Consider the following 22,760-nt stretch of genomic DNA (forward strand, 5'->3'; position numbering starts at 1 on the left):
TTCACTGCACTTGCAGTGTTTTCTTCTTGGAGCGGCCGCTGATTGGCTGGCGGGACCACGTGATGCGGAGAGCTCCGCTCACGTGGTCTCCGCAGTGCCTCCGACGGAGCAGGCGCACCAAGAGCTGCTTGTAACGCGGCTCTTGGTAGCGTCCTGCTCCAACACCACCAGGCATTGCGTTAGGGGCACGTTATGCGACCTTAACGTCCCCTCTAATGCAACGTCCTGGTGTGAAACCAGCCTTAGAGTCCAATGATCCCCAACCCTGTCCTCAAGGCCCACCAACAGTACGTTTTGTTGTAATCCACACAGGTAGTTAATCAACTCTGCTGAGACACTAATTACCTCACCTGTAAATGTTTGTGGTTTTATGCAAAACATGTACTGTTGGTGGGCCTTGAGGACAGTGCTCTGCTTTAGACCCCTTGCACACTTGCAGACTGCGCACATCCCAGTACGCTTCCCCACCACAAGGTACATCCAAGTCTATGGAGACTTGCACATGCAATGCAATGCAGTATCAAAATCGCCACAAAATCTGCAGCGCATTGCCACATGATCTGTGCCTACCACACGGATTATGCAGTAATGCAAGTCAATAGGTGACGCAGTAAATTTGTACAACACACGACAGGACAGTGATTTACTTGAAATATTGTATAAAGGTTAAATGCACTTACATTTGATTAAACAGTTGTGTAATTTTAATTTGTCTTATGAGCATTGTTTGATCCAATACAAAATAAGAAGTATATTTCTCCCAAAGTAAAATGAGCCATAAATTAGTTTTCTCCTATATTGCTGTCAATTACAGTAGGTAGTAGAAATCAGCCAAAATTTACAGGTTTTGGGCTAGTCCATCTCTTCATGGGGGATTCTCAACATGGCCTTTAGGGCTTGTTTCCACTGTTGCGACGCGATTTCGGCCGCATTCCGACGCTTGTAAAAACGCATGCGGATGTGTTTCCACATGCGTTTTTACCCGCGATTTCGCCTGCGATTTCGCATGGCAGGGTGCCATGCGAAATTAACCATGACACTGCCAGGGCTAAATAAAATTGAAAAAGGTGCGAAATCGCACGCGAAATCGCGGGTAAAAACGCATGTAACAAACGCATGCGTTTTTACTATTAAATACATTAGCGGCGATTCGCACGGATTCCCGACGCAGGCGAAATCGTTGGCTCTTTTGTGCGTTTTTTTCACGCTGAAAAAAACGCACCTCAACAACGCTACAGTGGAAACAGGCCCATCCACTTGCATTACATGTGCGGATCTGCATGCGTTGGACGCATGCAGATTCGCGATAGTGGGAACGAGCCCTTACTCTTTATAAAGACATTCCCTGAAAATGATTAATACAAAGATGCTGGCCAGCCTCCCTGCTTGCTGCACGCTATTTTGGCAGTTGGACAGAGCAACTGTCATTCACTAAGTGCTTTTCAAAATAAAGAAAACCCTGAGAACCCCCCTATGAGAAGATGGGCTAGTCCAAAATCTGTTGGTAATGCCAGATTTCTATTACCTACTGTAATGCCGGGAATACACGATAGGTTTGTACCGCTCGATTATGCCGCCGGATCGATTCCCGCTCGTCCCCGCGAGCAATTCTCTCATCTTCTGCTTGTTTTCCTTATCTTTTTCCATTGTCCCGCCCGCGATATCGAGCGCGGAATCAATCCTGCAGGTGATCGGACATGTCGGAAATGATCGATCGAGCCATCTAATGGCTTAATCGAGTGTTACAAATGTACCGTGTATTCCCAGCATAGTACACACCATACAATTTTCTGTTAAGGGGCCCATACACCTAACGATTTTCCTGCCGTGATCGAAACGGCTGTGAAATCGCCACACACACCGCTGACACAACGATCGACTTCCGTCCGAAATCGATCGTTCCCGTCGATTCCCGTCGACCCATCCGTGCGGAAGATTTTTTTCGGTCGCCGGCGGGTCGGGAGCAGGGTCGGACTGGGACACTGGGGGCCCACCAAAGAAATTTCAACCTGGAGCCCACACATCCCATGATTGCGGTGAAAAAAGGGCGTGGCCATGCACCGCAGGATGGGCGTGGTCATGGTGTATTAATTTATGGACAGGGCCAAATGTACATGATCTTAGCAGCATTGTAATTCAGAGACACTGCTGCCCAGCAAAACTTTGCATAGAGTCCCCTCCTTCAATATAAAGTAATGTCCTACTTTGCAGAGGTTACGACTGCAGAGGTTGCGACCACATCGGGGCCCTTGGGCCAAAGGGGCCCCGAAGGGCCCTCCCTCAATTACAGTATTACCTCTCTATTGGTCCTGTGCTCATAATAATCACTTCTATAGATACTTTGAACAGTGGTAATCATTAACAAGCTATTTCCCATCCCCTTCTTGCACCTCTGACACTGTAGTTGCCATTGGCAGGTTTTAGTGCGTCGTATCAATTGTTATGTATAGAATGCTTGGGGGGCCCCATTGTAATATTTGCATTGAGGCCTACAGCTCCTTAGCTACGCCACTGCTCTCAGCATGAGTGATTACAGCACTGAGAAGAGAATTTTTGTGCTGCAGGCAGCAATTGGAGCTCTGTCAGACAAGGAGGGGGCCCAACAGAGACCTGGAGGCGGGGCCCACCAAGGGAAAAAACTGTACTACTGTGGCCCAGTCCTTAGTGGCGTTCGAATGCCCGACGATCGACGCAATACAGCGGTAAAACATTACCTGCTCCAGCTGCCGCGCGTCCCCTGGTCTTCTTCTCTGCTTTGGGCTCCAGAGCTACACAGAACTTCCTGTCCTGGCAGGAAGTTTAAATAGTAGAGCGCCCTTTACTGTTTAAACTTCCCCTGGACAGGAAGTTCAGTAGCCGGGGAGCGTGGCGGGCCGGAGCGGAGAAGAAGACAGCTGACCAGGGGACTCGCGCCGGCCGGAGCAGGTAATGTATGCGGGGGGGGGGGGGGGGGGGCAGCAGCGGCAGCTCAACAGATTGTGATCAGTTTCAGGCTGAAATCGATTCACAATCTGTTTGCAGTAAGGTGGCCATACGATCCCTCTCTGATCAGATTCAATCAGAGAGGATCTATCTGTTGGTTGAATCTGATGGCAAATCGACCAGTGTATGGCCACCTTTAGATTTTTCTGTTAGATTTTCTGTCAGATTTTCTGTAATTAGATTATTTTCTGTAAAGTACTGGTAGAGACTGGTCATTACCTCTGGTGCATTGACTTCTGGTTATCTCCTGCTGAGTAGAACAATGCTTAATTGCTCGGCAGATAGATGGTTAGACAGGTAATTTCCAACATGTTGGAAATTATCTATCTGGCAGGTAAATCTCACAGAAAATTGTATGGTGTGTACTAGGCTTAAGTGACAGCAACATAGGAGAAAAGTAATTTATGGCTCATTTTACTCTGAGAGAAATGTACTTCTTATTTGTATGTGTTTTAAATTAAGATTTTCGCGACAGTTCCTCTGTATAGTGCATTTTACTCAGGGAGAAATCTACATTTTGTATTTATTTTAAGATTTACAGTTTTTCACAATAGCTGTCCCTTAAAGTGAACCTAAACCGAGTAGAAATATTTAAAATAAACACACGATGTACCTGCAAATGAATATTACATACCTACCTCACCGTCAGTGCTCAACAAGATTTTGTCAGAACTGAAATATATCAGTTGCTGTCCGTTATATATCAGTTGCTGCCAGTTATAACTGAAAGGACAACTAATGAGCGAGGTAATGTCCATGTTTCCCTATGATTCAAGTGGGCGAAGCTGTTATGGGGTAATGGCCATTTTAAGAATGGAGGACGGAGAATTCCATTGATCACTGTGAACAAACAGGACACAGGAGAGGAGAAAGAGATTGATGAGTAGACTACATGGGAGGTATGTATGAGTTGAGTATGTTTATTTTGACTTTTCATTTTCAGTTCAGGTTTGCTTTAAGAACTTACATTTAGAAAGGTTATTATTTAATCTTATAAGCAAGACGTACAGTCAGTAAGCAGTAATCATCAAATTTCTTATCCCACTTGGCAACAGAGGCTCCAACTGACAAAGCCACAAACAGACTGCGGTTCAAAACGGAAGAAAAATTGTTCCAACATTAGAGCCGTTGCCCAGAGCAACCAATCAGAATAGTTGCTTCATTTCACAACCGAAACCTGATTGGCTGCCGGGAGCAGTTCTGTACACCTGTCTTGCTTGTACCTACAGGTTGATGAAAGCTCCTGACTGTTCCAGCAGAGAGATTAGTAATCCAGCAGATGACTCTGCCCCAAGCCTGCATGCACTTGTCAGTCAGTCCAGCCCTGCTATTTAAAGGACTAATTGCCCTCCTATTTGTCTGTATAAGTCAGCTATTACCCAATTACACCGTAAGCTGAACCTCCCACTCCACTTTATGGAGGCCTTATTATGGAGACATAAAGAAAGAAACGCACTGCCTGTCCGTGGCTGTCATCAGCATCATAAAAGGTAAAGTATGTATATATAATGGCGCTGGATGGTAATTCTGTGAGTAATGTGACGAATAAAAACTCTGCCAGGAAGGAAAAATGTAAATAACAATAAATGACTATTTATGAACTAACAATATACAATATTTTTGGACGTCGGCTTTTGAAATCGCTGACTTTTCTTTCTCGGCAGTTATCGTTTGTATGCGTTTCATGTCTACCTAAAGCAAACCTGAACTGAAAATGAAAAGTTAAAATAAACATACTCAAGTCATACTTACCTCCATGTAGTCTACTCATCAATCTATTTCTCCTCTGCCGTGTCCTCTTTGTCCACTGTGATCAGTGGAATTCTCCATCCTCCATTTGGAAAATGGCCATTACCCCCTAACAGCTTCCTGGTCAGAACACTGTTAAACTGTAATATCGCCCACTTGAGCCATAGGAAAACATGGACATTACCTTGCTCATCAGTTGTCCTTTCAGTTAAAACTGACAGCAGCTGATATGTAACTGTTCTGTCAAAATCTTGTCAGAACTGGAAGAAATCGTTGTTAGAAGAAAATGGTGAGCTTCTGAGAGGAACTAACTGCGAGGTAAGGATGTCATATTAATTTGCAGGTACAGCATATGTTTATTTAAATAATTTTACTCGGTTCAGGTTCACTTAAAGAGAGCCCGAGGTGGGCTTATAGAATTTAAAAAAAAAAGTTGGCTACCTGATCCGGGGGGGGGGGGGGGGGGGGGAGGCTGGGGTGTAGGGCAGCAGGGGGGATGGGCGTCCTGAACAGATCAGCTAGCCGCAAAAAACGCCACTCCTGTGGGCCGCACTGGCCCACTTTCGCTTTCATAACCTTAACCTCTGGGTCACGGCGTTTGAAGGAGAGATTGATTCTCTCATCCAGCGTGCAGGAAGGCAGGGGTGCGGCAGGAGGCGTGGCCAGGGAGGGAGGGCTGCCCAATGGCAGCTCTGGTAACCCTGCAGGAACGCCTCTGGCGGGCGTTTTAAGCAGAGAGTCCCTCTCCTCTATTTACCCTCCGAGATAGCGACAAATAATGTTGCTAATCTCGGGGGGCTATAGTGCAGCGTTGGGGGGCAGAGAACGGAGGTGGGGGGGACACAGAGGTATGTCATGAGGCAGAGAACATGCCTCTGTATCCTATCTGCCACCCAAGGAACCGCCTCGGGGTTCTTTTTTAAGTTAACTACCATTCATTTTAAGGTGCCCCTTAATGGTACAATCTCCCAACAATCGGCTGTCGATCATTCCATCCATTTGAATTTCTGAATGATTTTTTTAAAGTGGACACTAACGGTCTAATTTTTAGCAATCTTTCAGATAAATATGATCGGAAATAACATGATGTAATACATCAAAGGACCAATCTGTGCTACATAGCCATCACAACTGATTATAAAAAAACGGTTTTCCAATTGATTTTGAACCATCGTTTTAAGATTTAGTCGATGGGAACATCAACAAAGTTTATTTTCTGCCACAAATATCTTATCGCTCAAACGATTTTTGTTAAATACCATTAGAGGCCACATCTGATTGGATTGCTTATTTTTCCCTTGGTATTTTCTGATTGATCCATTGATTCCAATGTGCCAGAAAAGGGTCTCAACTCTCCTCAGAGGAGCTTACAATCTAATCTGTACCATAGTCTTAAAGAGAAACTCTGACCAAAAATTGAACTTTATCTTAATCAGTAGCTGATACCCCCTTTTACATGAGAAATCTATTCCTTTTCACAAACGGACCATCAGGGGGAGCTGTATGACTGATATTGTGGTAAAACCCCTCCCACAAGAAACCCCTCCCACAAGAAACTTTTGGCAGTTTCCTGTCTGTGAACCTTGTTGTATTGTGGGAAATGGCTGTTTACAGCTGTTTCCAACTGCCAATAAACCATGCAGCAGCTACATCACCTGCCAACAGTAAAATGTTCACTGGAGTTCCTCTTTAAAGGGAACCTGAGACGAATAGAGTCTTAGGACTTATACTTACTCGGGGCTTCCTCCAGCCTCCTTCAGGCTGTTCGGCCCCCTCGGTGTCTCCCCAGGCTGCTCAGATCCCCCGCAGGATGGCCGTTACTCTGACAAAGCCGCACTTCATCACACATGTAGCAAGTTCTGTGCCTGTGCGGAGGCGCATGCATGACTTTGCCAGAGTACCGGGCTGTCCAGCAGGGGACCAGAGCGGGCTGGGGAGACGGCGAGGGTCCGAACAGCCTGAAGGGGGCTGGAGAAAGCCCAAAGTAAGCATACAAATCTTGAGGTTCTATTCCTCTAAGGTACACTACAAAAAGAACCTGAGGCCTCAAGAATGTCAAAAATTAAACACTTACCTAATAAGAGGGAAGCCTCTGGATCCTTCAGAGATTTACCACGCTGCCTTCTGGTCCTCTGCCGGGGACCCTCTTTAACATTGCAAAGGGATCTGAAGTCTATTGTTCTCCTTCTTACCCCTTACCATCTATTGTGCGCCACATGCTGCCCCTGGGCACCTTCCATTACAACAGAACGTGTCACTAGTCACTAGGCTAGTGATGTATACAGAATTGGGATCCCGAACATTGTCCGAGTCCTGATGTCAACTGGTGACAGTAATTGTGGATGTGAACCCACCTTTAAGGCCCGTATATACTGGAAGATGGATTGGGGGAACCCTCAACAACACGACCCAACGAATCAGACCTCCCTGATCGATCCTTCTACCTGCGAGAACACACGACGGCAATTGACAGGCACGAACGACAGTTCAAACGATTGTAGCACTTTAAACCAGAGTTATCGGGGATCTTAAAGATCCAGTCTGCCATGATGGTCATAATCGTTGCGCATGACAAAACATTGTTCACTTAAATCGCACACATGTACCCACTTCACAAAATTTCAGAAACTATCGATCATTTAAAAAAAAATCACTGTTCACAGGAAAAGTCGCTGGTCTAAAGTCCCTCTCATAGTCTGCAGTAAATTTTGAGGGTGGGAGACAATTTGTATGCTTATACTATGTGGGAGGAAAGAGGCGTGTCCCTGGGAAACCCACACAAACACAGGAAGAACATAGAAACCACATGTAGATACTGTCCTGGCCCAGATTTCATCTTCATTGTACATTCTCTACCTAGCTGTTATCTAGCAAGATTAAATAGATGTTTTTGTATGTAAAATTTAGTCCATTCAAAGCTAGTTTGAGTTTTGGCCAGAGGCCGGGCCCCACTGTGGTAAACTCGCCCCCTGGCTGCTTCTGTCACTCAGAGAGAATCCCAGTCTGTGCCTTCCCTGGAGGCCCTAATGAAGGTGTTGCCCTCACATCTGGCCTCCTCAATTAGTTATTTGTTCTACATTATGGAGAATCCATGGGGGAGAGTGTGACACCTTCATCTGCCTTTGTAGTGGCTGGACCTTGAGATGAGGATCTATCACCACTGGTGTCCATGAGAAATCTAACACACCGCCATGTGCTAGGACATGCCAGAAATCACATCAAGCTGCCATATTGGTTTCCAGTTGATCTGGCCTTTAAATGCTGCTCCTAAATAAATAGTCTGGCTGGACGCACACAATAGACTTTTGTTGCCCTCAAAGTCCATACCCACCTGAAGAAGATTATCTGCGCCATTCTGGCCGGCTAACGATCGTTTTGTGTGGCATCGTGGCACGTCATTTAATTATAATGTGTAAAATGATGGCAAAAGACAGCCGACTACCCACGATGATCATACGTATTGAACTACCATCATGTCTGATCACCAAACAAGTGATCGATCGGACGCCCATTAACTCTTGCAGTAGTTTTCCGATCTCTTGAATGGTTGATCGCGTGGATCGTTTGTGACGATGTTTTCAGATGATCATTGGTCGTCGCTTTTCCCCGACCCATCTAGCTTCACCTAGCTTCTGTAATTGTTTCTGTTGACAGTCCACTGTCTGCACGAGTGTTCTTCGGCGTCTGTAGCTTCCTCTTTGGCCATATTTTTACTTTGGGCAGCACAGTGGTGTAGTGATTAGCTCTCTCACCTTGCAGTGCTGGGTCCCTGGTTTGAATCACAGCCAGGGCACTATCTTCACAGAGTTTGTATGTTCTCCAGTGCGTGAGTGGGTTTTCTCCGGGTACTCCAGTTTCCTCCCACTTCTTCTGAAACATGCAGATAAGTTACCTGGCTTCCCTCTAAATTGGTCCTATACTACGCTACATGATACATACATAGACATATGACTATGGGTGGGATTAGATTGTAAGCTCCTCTGAGGGACAGTTAAGTGCAGGGCTGGATCCGCAGTCACAGTCTAAGGGCCCCAGGCAACAGGGCCAGTTCAAGTAACAATTGGGCCCTAGGGCAAAATTAGCCTGGGGGCCCCCCAACAGACACCCCCGACCAAAAAGCGTCATTAGAGGCCCTTTCTTGTAGCCAAATTTTCCTCCTGGGCCCAAGAGCTGGCTGCTGACCCTCCCCCAATCACCTCCCAACTTAACAGACTCTGCAGAAACTGAGCAACAGTTAGAATGGGGAGGGACACCTTGGGGGCCCCTTTAGGCTCTGGGGCCATTGCCCATTTTTTTCCTATGGTAGCTCCGGCCCTGCCAGGCAAGGTGTGGCTACTGGCAGCCAGTGATGGGCCGAAATTTTGCATGGAAATTTGCATTGTCGCATCGTAATGTAAAATCTCAGGGAAAATCGTAATTGATTTCGTATGTAATAGTAGTATTCCATAATTTTGCGTCATTTTTCACGTAATTTTCGCAACATTTTGCATAATTTTGTGCCAACGTTAGAGGTTAATAGCAAAGTCTCCATACATGCTATTGCTACTAAAATTGCTACATATGTTAATAAGCAGAATAGTGGGTAGAAGTCAAAATAATAATTTTTCAAAAAGAGCTTTTAGTTTTTGAGAAAATCGATTTTAAAAATGCAAAGAAAAGTGGTTTTTAAACTGTCATTTTTCCAAGTTTAAAAACCATTTTTCTTTGCATTTTTTAAATCAATTTTCTCAAAAACGATATGGACTTTTTGGAAAATTCTTTCCCTTCTACCTACTATTCCCTTTCACATAGGTAGCAATTCTGGTGTCAGTAGAATGTATGAGGCCTTTGCTATTAACCTCCAAAGTCGGCACAAGATTACACGAAAATTACGCACATTTTTATGCGAAATTACAAATGACTACGAAATCAATTTAGTTTGCAAATCGTAATTGCGAAAATGTACGCAAAATTTTGCAAAATCGTAATTTTGCTGATTAGGATCATCACTGCTGGCAGCCTTGGGGTGAGAAGAGGGCGGCTCACTGGCTGCCCTAAGTGCTCCCCTTCTTTCCCTCCCTCTCCTTTTGGGACACACAGGAAGATACTCAAGGCTTCTGAAATTCCTGCCCTGACAGCTCTCTTCCACAGCACCACCGGCGTCCTCTCCATGGTTACAGGAACAGCATGTGACCGTACTCGGTGAGTCACATGACACAGTCGCAGACGTGCAGTCACATGGTGCTACTGTAACCAGGACGTTGAGGCTGGGGGTGCTGTGGAAGAGAGCTGTCAGCGCAGGAATGTCGGAAGCTGGTGGGCATCTTCCCGTACCCGCACTGTCCTGCACAGAGAGGGAGGGAGGGGGTACTGGTTGAAAGGGGGGGAAATAGGGGCACATGGATCTGACTACAGGGGGAAAGGGGAGGTCCAAATCGGCTATTTTAGGGCCCCATTTGGCCTTAATCTGGCTCTGGTTAAGTGATAAGACAATATACTCTGTACAGCGCTGCAGAAGATGTCAGCCCTAAAGTATTTAAATACTAAATAATAAGAATACTTTGAGAAAAGGTCAATTTAAGCCCAGGGCCCATGGTGGATCATTGCGTAATTCGGAGCAATTTTCATGGGATGGGAAGTGCTGTATAATCTACTAACACAGATTGTATAGTGCTTGCCATTTTGATCCGCGTGAATAAATTTTAAAATACTTACTGGGCCTACTGAGGGTAATATCCGCCTGCTTCCGGTGCGTAGCCCCGCTCCCTAGCACAAGAGTTCATAGTCGCTTCTATATCACCAGTTGGAGAAGCGGTGCAATTATAGCTTTTGCTGCCTACATCACTGCACTGTGTCATCACGCGCATGCGCAGTGTATTCTCAAATACAGTTCACCTTAAATTCTTTAAATTGTATTCCTCTTACACACCCTACATACCCCAAGGGTATGGAGGGGACCCCCGATCTAGCTCTGTGCAAATTTTCCACCCTGAGCCCTGCTGGTTCACAAGATAGGTTTGTATGCCATATCTTGGGAATCAGCAGGACTCAGGGGCCGCAAATTTGCACAGAGGTCGATCAGTATGGGAGGCGGTCCCATCCATACCCTTGGGGTGTGCAAAGGGTGTGTAAGAATTTAGGGTGAACAGCAATTGAGAATACACTGCATATGCACGTGATAACGCGCGGTGAAGTGCCTTAGGCAGCAGGAGAAAAAAGGATCCGGCTGCGCATGCACGTGAGAAATTGCGCTGACGTAGCAGCAAAACTTGATGGGCAACAAAAGCTGTCATTGCACCGGCAATGACCTCTTGTGCTAGGGTCGGTGTTAAGTGCCAGAAGTCAGACCTTACGGAGACCCAACAAGTAGCTACATTTGATTTAACAATAAAATCATCCACAAAGTCCCTTAACAAATGCTTTATCGAAACCGGTTCAGCAGCGCGTTTCTATCTTTTGCATTGTAGCGAAATCCCTCCAAAAATCTTGCAGGACCGCGATTGCAATTTGGCCAAATGGGTGTAACCCACAACCCCATTGATTTTCAGCACCATAGCTAAAAGCAATGTAGTGGGTCCATAGCCTTACTGAAATGACCTTTACATTACGGAGGGTCATCTGCTCATCCTCCCCCCTTCCCTCTCCATAGGACAGAATGTGCTGCATGTCTGAACACCCATTGCTGAGTATGCTCAGTTCACATTGAGCCGGATCGACAACCGGAACAGATGTCCTCTGCGATGGTGCGCTGTGGTCTGGTTGGAGTCTGGGGCAGATGCGACTTTTCTTCCTGCGGCCACACTCCTGGCCGTGTACAAGTGCATCCCAGTTGGGAATGCGCAAATAAGGTCTGCGCATGCCCAATAGAATGAAGCCACCCGTGCATGATTTTTTCCTCCATACTTGAGCACTTCATTCTATTGGGCATGAGCAGACCTTGGCTGCACATGAGAAAAAGTCACAATTTCTGAACTAATAAACAAACCGTTCTAACCCTCTAAGATCAGACTAAAACTTAACTTTTATTATTATACTATATAAAATCTCAGCTGCATACAAAAACTTAGATTACCATAAAGAGGGCAGGATCAAATGCTCAGCCAGGTCTCTTTGGTTAATTTTGCAAATATACCATTCAGACCAGGATCACTGTACCCTCGACTAGATTGCTACTGTATTACCATTAAAACCCCCCACCAATCCAACATGTTTCACCCCCCTTAATTGGAGGCTTCATCAGGGGTAAAAAAAAGTGCTAAGGGTACAAGGTGTAACACAGCATTCAAATATACATTTCTATATATGAGTAATCAGATACAGCAACATGCTCTTATGCTCTGTGGACTCATCTCAAGGTCACTTTAAAGTGATCCTTAAAGGGAACCAGAGCTAACCTAAAGAAAATATTCTATACATACCTGGTGCTTCCTCCAGCCCCATACACGCTGGTCGATCCCACACCGCCATCCACCGCTGCCCGCATCTAGGAGAACTGGCTCCCGTCAGTGACGTCATCGGAGCCACGCTAGGCAGGAGAAGTGCACCCTCTACGTATCCATACACTGCTGCAGAGATACGCAAAGAGCACACCTCTGCTACGCTAGACTGGCTCCGACTGGCAGCAGGGCGGGGTCCCGGTTCTCCTAGATGCGGGCAGTGGTGGATGGCGGCGTGGGAGCGATCAGTGCGTATGGGGCTGGAGGAAGCCCCAGGTATGTATAGAAGCTTTTCTTTAGGTTAGCTCTGGTTCTCTTTAAAGTGGACCCAAATTAAAAATACAAGATTTCAGAAATAAAATCTATTTTCTAAATTATAATAATAAATAGCAGCCTTATTTCAGCTGCATGATGACAAATATAAAATATTTTACATTTATTGGAGAAACCCCTCCCTTCCTTTCAAATTGCCAGGATTTTTCCGGCAAACTGGTGGAGTAGATAGTGTCCAGCAATGGAGGAATTGCTAATGGCTGCCCCCAGTATAACCCTAGCTATCAAAAGAGAAGGGTGAAAAGCATGCACTGAAATGCTCATAGGTTTGAAGGAGTGTTTATTTCTTTGTATGTGTCAGAGTGGTGAAACTAAATATTTTTAATTAAAAAAAATGTTTGGTTTGGGTCCGCTTTAAGCCTAGAAAAAAAAATCAGTTTTACTCACCTGGGGCTTCTACCAGCCCCCTACAGCGGATATGTGCCCCCGCAGTCACTCTCGGATTCTCCTGTCGAGATGCCAGCTACTACCATTTACTGCCTACAGGCTTACTGGGCCTTACTGGGTCTCCTTCTACGCATTCCCGTCCACAATAGCGCCCTGTCGGTGAAGTGAAAGTAGCTGGCGGCAGAGGATAGGAGGATCCGAGAGTGACTGCGAGGGCGCGGGATAGCATGCAGGGAGCTGGTAGAAGGCCCCAGGTGCAGGCCCGGATTTACCTCAGAGGAGTCTATAGGCACAGATGTCCTGGCGCTTTAGCCTTTTCCCTCCATGAACCTACAAGCCCCCGCCGAACTGCAGCACGAGTGTTCTGGCTGTCCCAGCTGTCACTTCTCCCTTACTTCCCTTGCCTGTCATAGGTAGCTACACGTGCCCCGTGTCAAGTAGCCAGAAGTATCCTCAATATTAAGTAACTAGAGGTGCCCCCAAGTATTAGGTAGCTAGAGGTGCCCCTGACTGAAGGGAGATTTCATCAGTGGAATGCCGAGAGCTGGGTGAGTAACCTCTCATTTACACTCTCATCGGGACTCTGCATAGGGAAGGAGGGATGGAGGAGCTCAAGGTGGGGAGTCAGTGCCTTTCCCTCATCAGGCGCCTGTAGGCACATGCCTACAGTGCCTTATGGTGAACCAGGCCCTGCCCATGTGAGTAAAACTGATTTTTATTTTCTTAGGCGATGTTGTATGCTATACGTTCACTAGAATGTTTATCTAGCGTGTGTATTTACAATGTGGCTGCCTCTAGGAAGATTGAATCAGCAGTTGGCTGATGGTGTAATGGTTAAGGGCTCTGCCTCTGACACAGGAGACCAGGGTTCGAATCTCGGCTCTGCCTGTTCAGTAAGCCAGCACTAATTCAGTAGGAGACCTTTGGCAAGTCTCCCTTACACTGCTACTGCCAATAGAGCGCGCCCTAGTGGCTGCAGCTCTGGAGCTTTGAGTCCGCAAGGAGAAAAGCGCAATATACATGTTATTTGTCTTGTCTTGTCTTGTCTTGAATCATATTATGCTAGGTACACACCATACAATTTTTTGGCAGATTTACCAGCCAGATCAATTTTTTTCCAACATGTCCGATCTGAATTTCGATCGATTTTCGTTCACTTCTATGGAAATCGATCGGAAATTCGATTGAAATTCAGATCGGACATGTTGAAAAAATTCGATCTAACAGGTCATTGTATGGTGTGTACCTAGAATTATATTTTAGTAAACTTAATTTTCAAAATTTGAAGCAAATAAACGTTTCCAAGGGCAAACATTCAGATGTCCTTGGATATCAGACAGGAGTAGTGTAAAGAATCTGTGTATTGGGTTCAACATAGACAGTCTATCAGCTCACGCCTGTGTATGTAGATACACTGCACATATTTCAGGAAGGATCTCCATAGACACACACGTGACAGTTTGACCTCGGGCAGCCACATGAATGAATGAATGATTTCCCAGCCGACAGCCCCGCCCCCCGTTTTCCTTATATGGTGCATCCGTTGAGTTAAAGAGCCTCTAACCGCTCTCCCATTGGCCGATCCACCGCTGAGTGGCAGCTCCCCGACTTCCTAGTATTTATAAGAACACTGGAGACAGCGCGCGGCGCATGCAAATCTGCCGTCGCTGTCGTCCAATAGCGGCGCGGGTGTCTGCGGACGGGGCGTGGCTGGGGCTCCGGGGATAAAGCTGGCGTTCCCCTATTGTTAGGGAGATTTAAAGGGGCCGCGGAGCGGGGGGTGCGCGCGACCTAGGCCGGCCATAAGGAGACGGGAGACGGCCGCGCCCTGCGGGAGAGCTCGGGGATCGCGCACGGGACAGGCCGAGGTGCTGTGGATTGTAGCGGGGTGCGGAGTAGCGCTTGGCTGGGAGCTTGTCCGCGAGCCTGGGGGCCGCACGCTGCACTATGGATCCTCCGGCCGCTAAGAGGAGGTGTTCCGGCCTCACCCCCCGTCATCAGCCGGACTCCCTGCTGGACCTCAGTGCTAAGAGGGTGGCGGAGACCTGGGCCTTCGAGCAGGTACGTGAGTGTGCCCGATCCCTGCCTGCCTGGCGATCACCTGCCACCATCACAGGCAGAGAACACTGCCCCCAATTATAAATAGCTAAATAAATAAATAAAAAAAAAATTGTGTATGTGTGTGTATATAATTTGTATTAGTCATTACCATATTTATTATGAGCTTCTTCATCTGGACTAATAGCCCCCTTGTTTGCCACCTTTCTAGTTTGCTGACAGTGTGTATGGCCAATCATTCTATTGACAATATTGAGTTTAGGGTATTGGTGTTTTCCCAGTCCAGGAAAATTTTGTTTATATTTATTAGTAGTATTTATTGGAAGTTGCCTGCGTAGTGTTTTCTCTAAAATGCTTCTGGTTAATTGACAGTAGTCTTCATAAAGACTTTGTGTGTGTGTGTATTGGTTCTTGCTGGTTCTGTGCCTGGTTCACATGCAGTTTTCTGTCAGATCCATGGGTTGCATTGATCATTTCTGATCAGGTTTCTGATCACTTCTGTATTAAATCAATCTTAAGCTCCCTCTACACCATTCAAGTCCAAGTGTGATCAATCGAATTTGATTGAATCGAATTTGATTAGACTGATGAAATCTGACATGTCTGATTGGGATTTGATCGATCGTGTGATAGATTTGCATTAAAAACTAGCCAAAATTTATCACGTGATCAATCGAATCCCGATCGGACATGTCTGATTTAATCAATGTAATTGAACTTGATCCAATCAAATTGGATTGATCCTACCTGAGATTGAATGGTGTAGAGGGGGCTTTAAACCTGAACAGACCTGTTGGAAACTATCAATTTGGGCTCTCGATCTGATGGGAAATTGCATGGTGTGGTACACACCATGTGATTTCTTGTCAAATGGGTCAAAACTATTCTTTTGGACAAGTCATCTGATTTCATTTTCTGATCACTTCTATACAAAATTGATTAGGAAAACTATTAGAAATCGGATCTGTTGGAAATGACTTGACCCATCTATCGGATGGGAATTTGTTTGGTGTGTACCAGACACAAACCCTCACATAGCATGTTTATGTAGTGAGGTGGTATGGCAATCCTAAAATGTATTTCCTGTGTTGGAGTATATTTAGGAATTATTACCCACTGTTTTTCTTGGGATGTTTGCCTTTCCTGGTGTGGTTGATGCCTGTAGGCAATATTGGTTGGGGATTGTGGTACAGAAACAGAACTGACAGTTGCAAGAATAGTTTTTACTGGAACTCTGTCAGTTGTGGTGCACGCAGGCAGCACACAGAATAGTTTCATACTATTGATTCTAAGATAATAGAGGAATTGAACGTAATTGATCAAATGCAAATGCCGTAATTGATCTTCTGTGGATTCGATTAGCACAGATCAATTGCTGAGATTTTCCCATTTCCTCATGTTTGATGGAAGGACAAGTCTTAATAAATTGCATATTGCGTTTGTCTCACATATTGTCTTATTTGCATTCATTGAGTACCTGTTTAAAAATAGCTGTAATGTGGTAATTGTCAGATACCATCTGTGTAACTGGGAGGATCCATGTTTTTATAGGAAGTCATGCCATATCTTCTATCTAGATTCGTAGAAGATCTCTCAACTTGTGTGGCAAATAAGGTCATATGAAAATTACTAGTGTTCATATAAAGTAATCTACATATGTTCTGATCGACTGCCATGGTCTGAAGCATATGAAGACAGGAGGTGGAGAATGAGACCTTAAATATGATTGGCTGCTGCGTTACGACACAGCTCTCAAGTATAAATAATGATTATTATTATTATATTTTTTTTTATACTTTTTATTTCTTGGTATTCAGTTGACTGTTACAAAAACCTTTAATAATATGTAATATGTAAAATATCCGTAATGGTGGGAACACGAGATGCAGTTTCCGTCTGATCGGGTAATGTGCTGGGAAGTTGTATCATAGTAAAATGTGTAAACTGCTCTTGATTGATAAAGGGATTGAATTTTTTTTTTTTTTCTTTCCCATGATAACTTTTCAGATGATAACTTGGCAAAATCGATCCTTATCAATCAGAAACAGATCAGACAGGTTGGAAATAATCTTCCCGATTCCCGTTGATTTGACTAGACGTTGCATTGTGTGTTCCCAGCATAAGGCTACGTTCAGTAGTGCGGCGCCATGGCCGCTTTGTAATGCGCTCTGTAGCAATGCATCACCTATAGCGGCATTCACAGTGCGGTAAAATGAGGTGCGGCATCCTAACATACTGAAGTATACTTATTGACTGTATGAGATGCAATGGGCTTGATTCTGTTAAGCGCAATCATGTGCGCTTTTGACATGAAACGCACACGTGATCGCACGATAACATTCGCTTATCACGTGAACTGACACTGTTTGCGTGCTAAGCGCTGCGCGCAGTAGATTGCGTGATAACTGCTGTGATGGCAGTTAACACGCTTTAGAGAATCAGGCCCAATGTGTGACTTTCCTACTGCATTTCCTGTTGCAGCAGGAACGTTGTGCTCACGTTATTAAAGCGTAACTGAAGAACCTCAAAGTTTCACTTGTCTGGGTCTTCCCCCAGCAGCCCCCCTGCCCCGCGCCAGTCCTCCATGATCCTCCGCTCTCCTGCTGTCAGCTAGTTTCATTACTGTCGACTTCTAAGTCGACGGCAACTGCACCTGCGCGCTAAGGGCTACGCGTAGCTTTCTTTGTGTTCCTGCCCGCTATAGCGTCCTGCATCCTTTCAGGTGCGCTTATGAAAACGTGATTGCAACAACATCACAGTGCATAGACAGAACTGACTGACGTTTCCATACATATGCTGCGATTCACTACTGAATCGCAGCGCATGGTTGCCTGCATTTCAGGGCACTTCAGTCCGCGTTCCCATTCAGTATAATGAATGGGATCGCAAGCCCCGGCCCCTCACGGGAGTAACTCGTGAAGCCACGGAGCCCTGCATGGAAACAAGCCCTTAAACACGGGTGCTGAATTTCTTCTGACGTTTTTCTTCTCCCCTCTATACCATTTTGCTAACAATCGCAATTCAGTGTAAAGTTCAGTTTCGCTGCACAATCGCTTTTCAACCTCTACATAGCGGTTTTACAGCCATTTTGCAGCTTTTGTACTACCCAGAAGCCACCAGCTTACCCAAAATCCCTTGCCAGTTCAGGACTGTAAATCGCTAGCACTGAAATAAAATCGCTATAAAAACCACCAGCAGTCGTTGCTGAAATTTATTTATAAGAATCTAAGAACGCTGAGCGATTGTGACGATTTGTAGTGGGCTGCAAGCCATTAAGTGAAGAAAACTTCTATGGGGGGGGGGGGGGGGAAGCAAAACTGTCTTTAGTGAAATGAAAGTTGACGGCCTTTTGCTTGTCTCTTGTGTTTTACTGCAGGAATTGTTGAGATTCAAATGGCTGTAGTTCCTGTGTTGGAATATCAGGAATGGGTTACTTTGGGTTACTCCACCTCCATGGTCACATGGTCACATGGTCAATTGTCCTTTGGGGTCAGTGTTTGTGAGTTGGGTATTAGCAGCCAACTGTCACTGCCGGGCGTCATGGGAAGGGTACTTCTGTCCAGGAGGCAGCATGAACCCTCCCGATATCCCTGTGCCTATAATAGGGTATGGTGTAAAGGGGCCCATACACTAGTCTATTTCATCGATCGATTCTATGGAATCGATTGGAAATTGATTCTATCAAATCGATCTATTTGTGGCAGATTTCGATCAATATTGACTTGATCTGGCAGGTTGGAAAAACTAGGTCGATCTGCTGCTGGCAGTCGATCGCTGGCCCATAGAGTTGCATTGAGATCGATTTCCAATAGATTTCATTCTAAAAATCTATTGGAAATCTGTTCCCAGTATGTGGCACACATCAGATTCCTGTCAGATTTGACTTGACAGGCATCTGACAGAATCTATCTCTGATTGAATCTGCTGCAAATCTATCAGTGTATGGCCACCTTAACTGGTATGCTTGGTATCTGCAAATGTTGGTTTTATGATTTAACATTAATCTGGTCACAGGAGGATCATTGTGTGATTTCTTTAGGAGTCTGGAGATCTGCTGAATAGTGTAATGGTTGAGGGCTCTGCCTCGGGCACAGGAGACCTGGGTTCGAATCTCGGCTCTGCCTGTTCAGTAATCCAGCACTTATTCAGTAGGAGACCTTGGGCAAGTCTCCCTAACACGGCTACTGCCTATAGAGCGCGCCCTAGTGGCTGCAGCTCTGGCGCTTTGAGTCCACCAGGAGAAAAGCGCGATATAAATGTTCTGTTCTGTTTGTTTTTTGTTGCTTCTTCTGGTAATTATAGCGTCCAGCCAATGGCTGTTTGGTTGGTTTGCCTACTTTAGAGCGTTAAAGGTGCCCATAGACACACATATTTTTTTTCCAATACGGCAAACAGATGAATCTCCTTCTGATCTGAATCTTATCGGAGGGGGATTGAATGCATCCACACACAGCACACAGGTTTTCAATCATTTTTATTATGAAATCCTATTAAGCCGCAGTTTTGTACTGATTGATACAGTGCAGCACTGTTGGCAGTCAGTCTACTGTTAATCTGCTGCATCAGATTATTCAGGTTGGTGTAGTGGTTAGCACTCTTGCTTTGCAGCACTCGGTTCCTGGTTCCAATCCCAGCCTATCTGCATGGAGTTTGTATGTTCTCCCCATGTCTGTGTGGGTTTCCTCCAGGCACTCCAATTTCCTCCCACATTCCAAAAAACATACATAAATCACTTGGCTTCCCCCTAAATTGTCCCCCGACTATTAGACATATGCTACATGATACACACAGACATATGACTATGGTAGGGATTAGATTGTGAGTCCCTCTAAGGGACATTTATGCTGGGAATACACCATTAGAGATGGCCCAACCTAGGAGAACTCATGGAGAAGTATGTGACCATCTGATAATGTAAGCCTCTGATTTGCTGTGATGACTTCCTGGTTTAACACATGATCATGAGCAGCAAATCAGGACCTTACAAATCTATCAGCTGATCAAACTGATCACATGCTTCTCCATGAGTTCTCCTAGGTTGGGCCATCTCTATACACCATACAATTTTCTGTTATGCTGGGTACACACACTGTGATTGTTTTGCAATGGCAAATCGAATTGAATAGTTTTGAATCCCGATCGGACAGTCGGATTTAATCGGATCGTAAATAGAATGTAATCAAATCGTACAAAGAATCGTATCGTGTAGATGGGGCTGAACAGAAAATCTAACAGAAAAATATAACAGAAAATTGTATGGTGTATTCTCAGCATGAAGTGGCCAGACAATATAATCTGTACAGAGCTGCAGAAGACGTCAGCACTATATAAATACTAAATTGTTCACATTTTTTTTCTCAGTTTTGTTTTTATTTTGATTGATCCTTCTTATTCTATTTATGCAGCAAATTGATCACAATTGCGATCGATGTGGCATGTTGTGCTATAGGTCTCCAATGCTGGGAACACACGAGTTGACCCGGCGGCTCGATTAGCCGCCTGATCGACTCCTGCCGCAGGCGCCCGGATCGATTCCCGATAGTCCCCACTGGCGCGCCTTATCTTACGCTCGTTTTCGTCCCATTGTCCGCCCACGCCGATCGAGCGCAGAATCGAGCCGGCGGGGTATCGGACCTGTCGGAAATTATCAATCTAGCCATCAGCGGCTTGATCGATAAGGCAGTGTCGCCCCGTGTATGCCCAGCATAACAGATTCAACATGATCTAATCAGCGGGAGAATAGAAGCGGACCTAAATTTAGAGCTCCACTCTGCTCTGAAAGATAAGCAACAGCATAATCTTTTTAAAGAAAAATCATTGTTACAGCTTATAGAACTCCTACTGAGGAGTGCTTTTACTTCCTGGTATCCTAGGAGCATATAAGAGTTAATGGTTAATAATTCAAAAAAAAAGATAGTATATATTTTGCTCAGAATTTGGCTCAAATTCCACTAGCTCCTTACTTGTTGAGAAGGGAGAATTAGACGACCTCTATATCCTCCATATCCCTTGCTTCGTGTTCTCTTTAAAAGAAGAAAACTCTATGAACTGCTAATTTCTAAAAGGGGAGGGGGTGAGGAGGATATGAACTTCATGTACTGATAACCTAATATTATGCACCAGCAGTTATGTCCACATCACTATTTAGAAGGCCATTTATTTAAGTCTGACGTATGAAATACGTTTTCAGAGTTGCGTCATGTTTACTGTAAGGCAAGTGTGACTGATAATAAATACTTGAATGTGGGTTTTAGCTTTGTCTGGTTCCCATTCAGTATTGCTGTGTAGCTGGTGACATTTTTTACAGGGAGTGAGCTGTGTACACATACCCAGAGTTCACACTGCATTGATCTGTTTATTCCTGTCCTGCTCTTGTTCATAGTATCGTTATGAGGTCATCACTATTTCCTTATACTCTACACCCATCATAGACTCTCCCAGCATGCCACCACACAGGAGTGCTCACTGTGTCACCTGTCACTCCTGACACGCTGCGCACCTGTGAGAGGACACTGGAGCAGGTTCATCTCCTGTTTGGTTTCAGAGCTGGGAGAGTTAAAGGGGAACTCTGACCTATAGTAGAATCCAGTAAATTATTCAGGGGACCCACTTTTATTTTAAATATTCTAGGTTTAGCACCAGAAACACTTCTTCTTTATATATTGGTGTGTAGCCCTGCCTTACCTCTGAGGGTTAGCCTAGGCTATTTATTATGTGCAATTCCCACCTCCTTCCCTAGAGCATTCAGGGAGACTAGACTAGAGATCTTTTCAACTGGCTTTAGAACTCTCAAATTAACTTTCCGCAGACATCATCTGCCAATACTAATGGTGTTGCTGCCGGTGATCAGAAAGTAAATTGGGTAGAAAGATTTTACAATGGGCAAACATTGACTAAGGGCTGGTGCACACCAGAGCGGTTCTGCAGCGTTTTTAAAATGCTTGCACCTTGCAGGGGGAAACCCGCTTGGCTAATGAAAGTGAATGGGCTGGTGCACACTAGAGTGGCTCGATTTTTCCACAAACGCAAACTCCCAGTCTGCAGCATTTTTGGATTTCTGAGGTGTTTCTGCCTTCAATGTTAAGTATAGGAAAAACGCAAACCGCTCAAACGGCAGATCAGAGCGGTTTTCCAGGCGTTTTTGTTACAATAGCTGTTCAGTAACCGCTTTACTGTAACAATATGACATCTGCTACACAAAAACGCTCCAAAAAACGCTAGGCATGTTTAGAAACGACTCTAAACATGCCTAGAATCGCTCTGAAATCTGCTTCAAAAACTTCTAGCGTTTTGCAGATCTGCTAGAGGTGTTTTTTATGTGCATCGGGCCTAAATAAATCTATACCTATTGTAGGAAATAGGTGGAAAGTTGACTCAACTGACAGTTGTGCAAGAGTGTCAAACTTTATAACTGCTTGTATGCCTTTCATTGATCTTGACATTAGGTTTATGTGCTGTTTATACCTTGTCTTTTTTTTCAATTAGCTTTGTTTAAAAAATAAATACAAATAAAAAGCTTATGGTTCACACTGGTTTCCTGTCTGGTAATTTCCAACATGTCCATTTTTTTTTCTTTTTGAATTTAAAAGGGATTGATTTTTGACAGGGTTGATCTCCTAATCCATCCCTTTCTCGATTAGAAGCAGATTGGGCATGCTGGAAATTTGCCATCGATTGGACAGGAAAATTGCATGGTGTGTACCAGGCATTAGTAGCAGGAGCTTGCTTGGTGAACACAGATCAGCTATAAAAGTGATCAAACTTGTTCATATGGTGCACTAGTCTGTATGGCTAGTGGCTACAAACTTGTCTGTGTACCAAGATGGGATGGGCGAA

The 22,760-nt window shown here is 44.9% G+C and overlaps 1 protein-coding gene across 1 annotated transcript in view; it reads left to right on the top strand.

Annotated features, from left to right (window-relative positions):
* The first annotated feature begins 14,585 nt into the window (after nt 1-14,585).
* Nucleotides 14,586-22,760, top strand: part of ZSWIM4 (zinc finger SWIM-type containing 4) — a 45,073-nt gene continuing 36,898 nt past the window's right edge. Inside the window, exon 1 of the mRNA XM_068274177.1 lies at nt 14,586-14,927. Within this exon, the coding sequence (XP_068130278.1) occupies nt 14,814-14,927 (114 nt within the window). The 5' untranslated portion in view covers nt 14,586-14,813. The remainder of the gene's footprint in view (nt 14,928-22,760) is intronic.

The sequence above is a fragment of the Hyperolius riggenbachi genome, chromosome 3 (genome assembly GCF_040937935.1).
Source record: "Hyperolius riggenbachi isolate aHypRig1 chromosome 3, aHypRig1.pri, whole genome shotgun sequence".
Taxonomy (NCBI): domain Eukaryota; kingdom Metazoa; phylum Chordata; class Amphibia; order Anura; family Hyperoliidae; genus Hyperolius; species Hyperolius riggenbachi.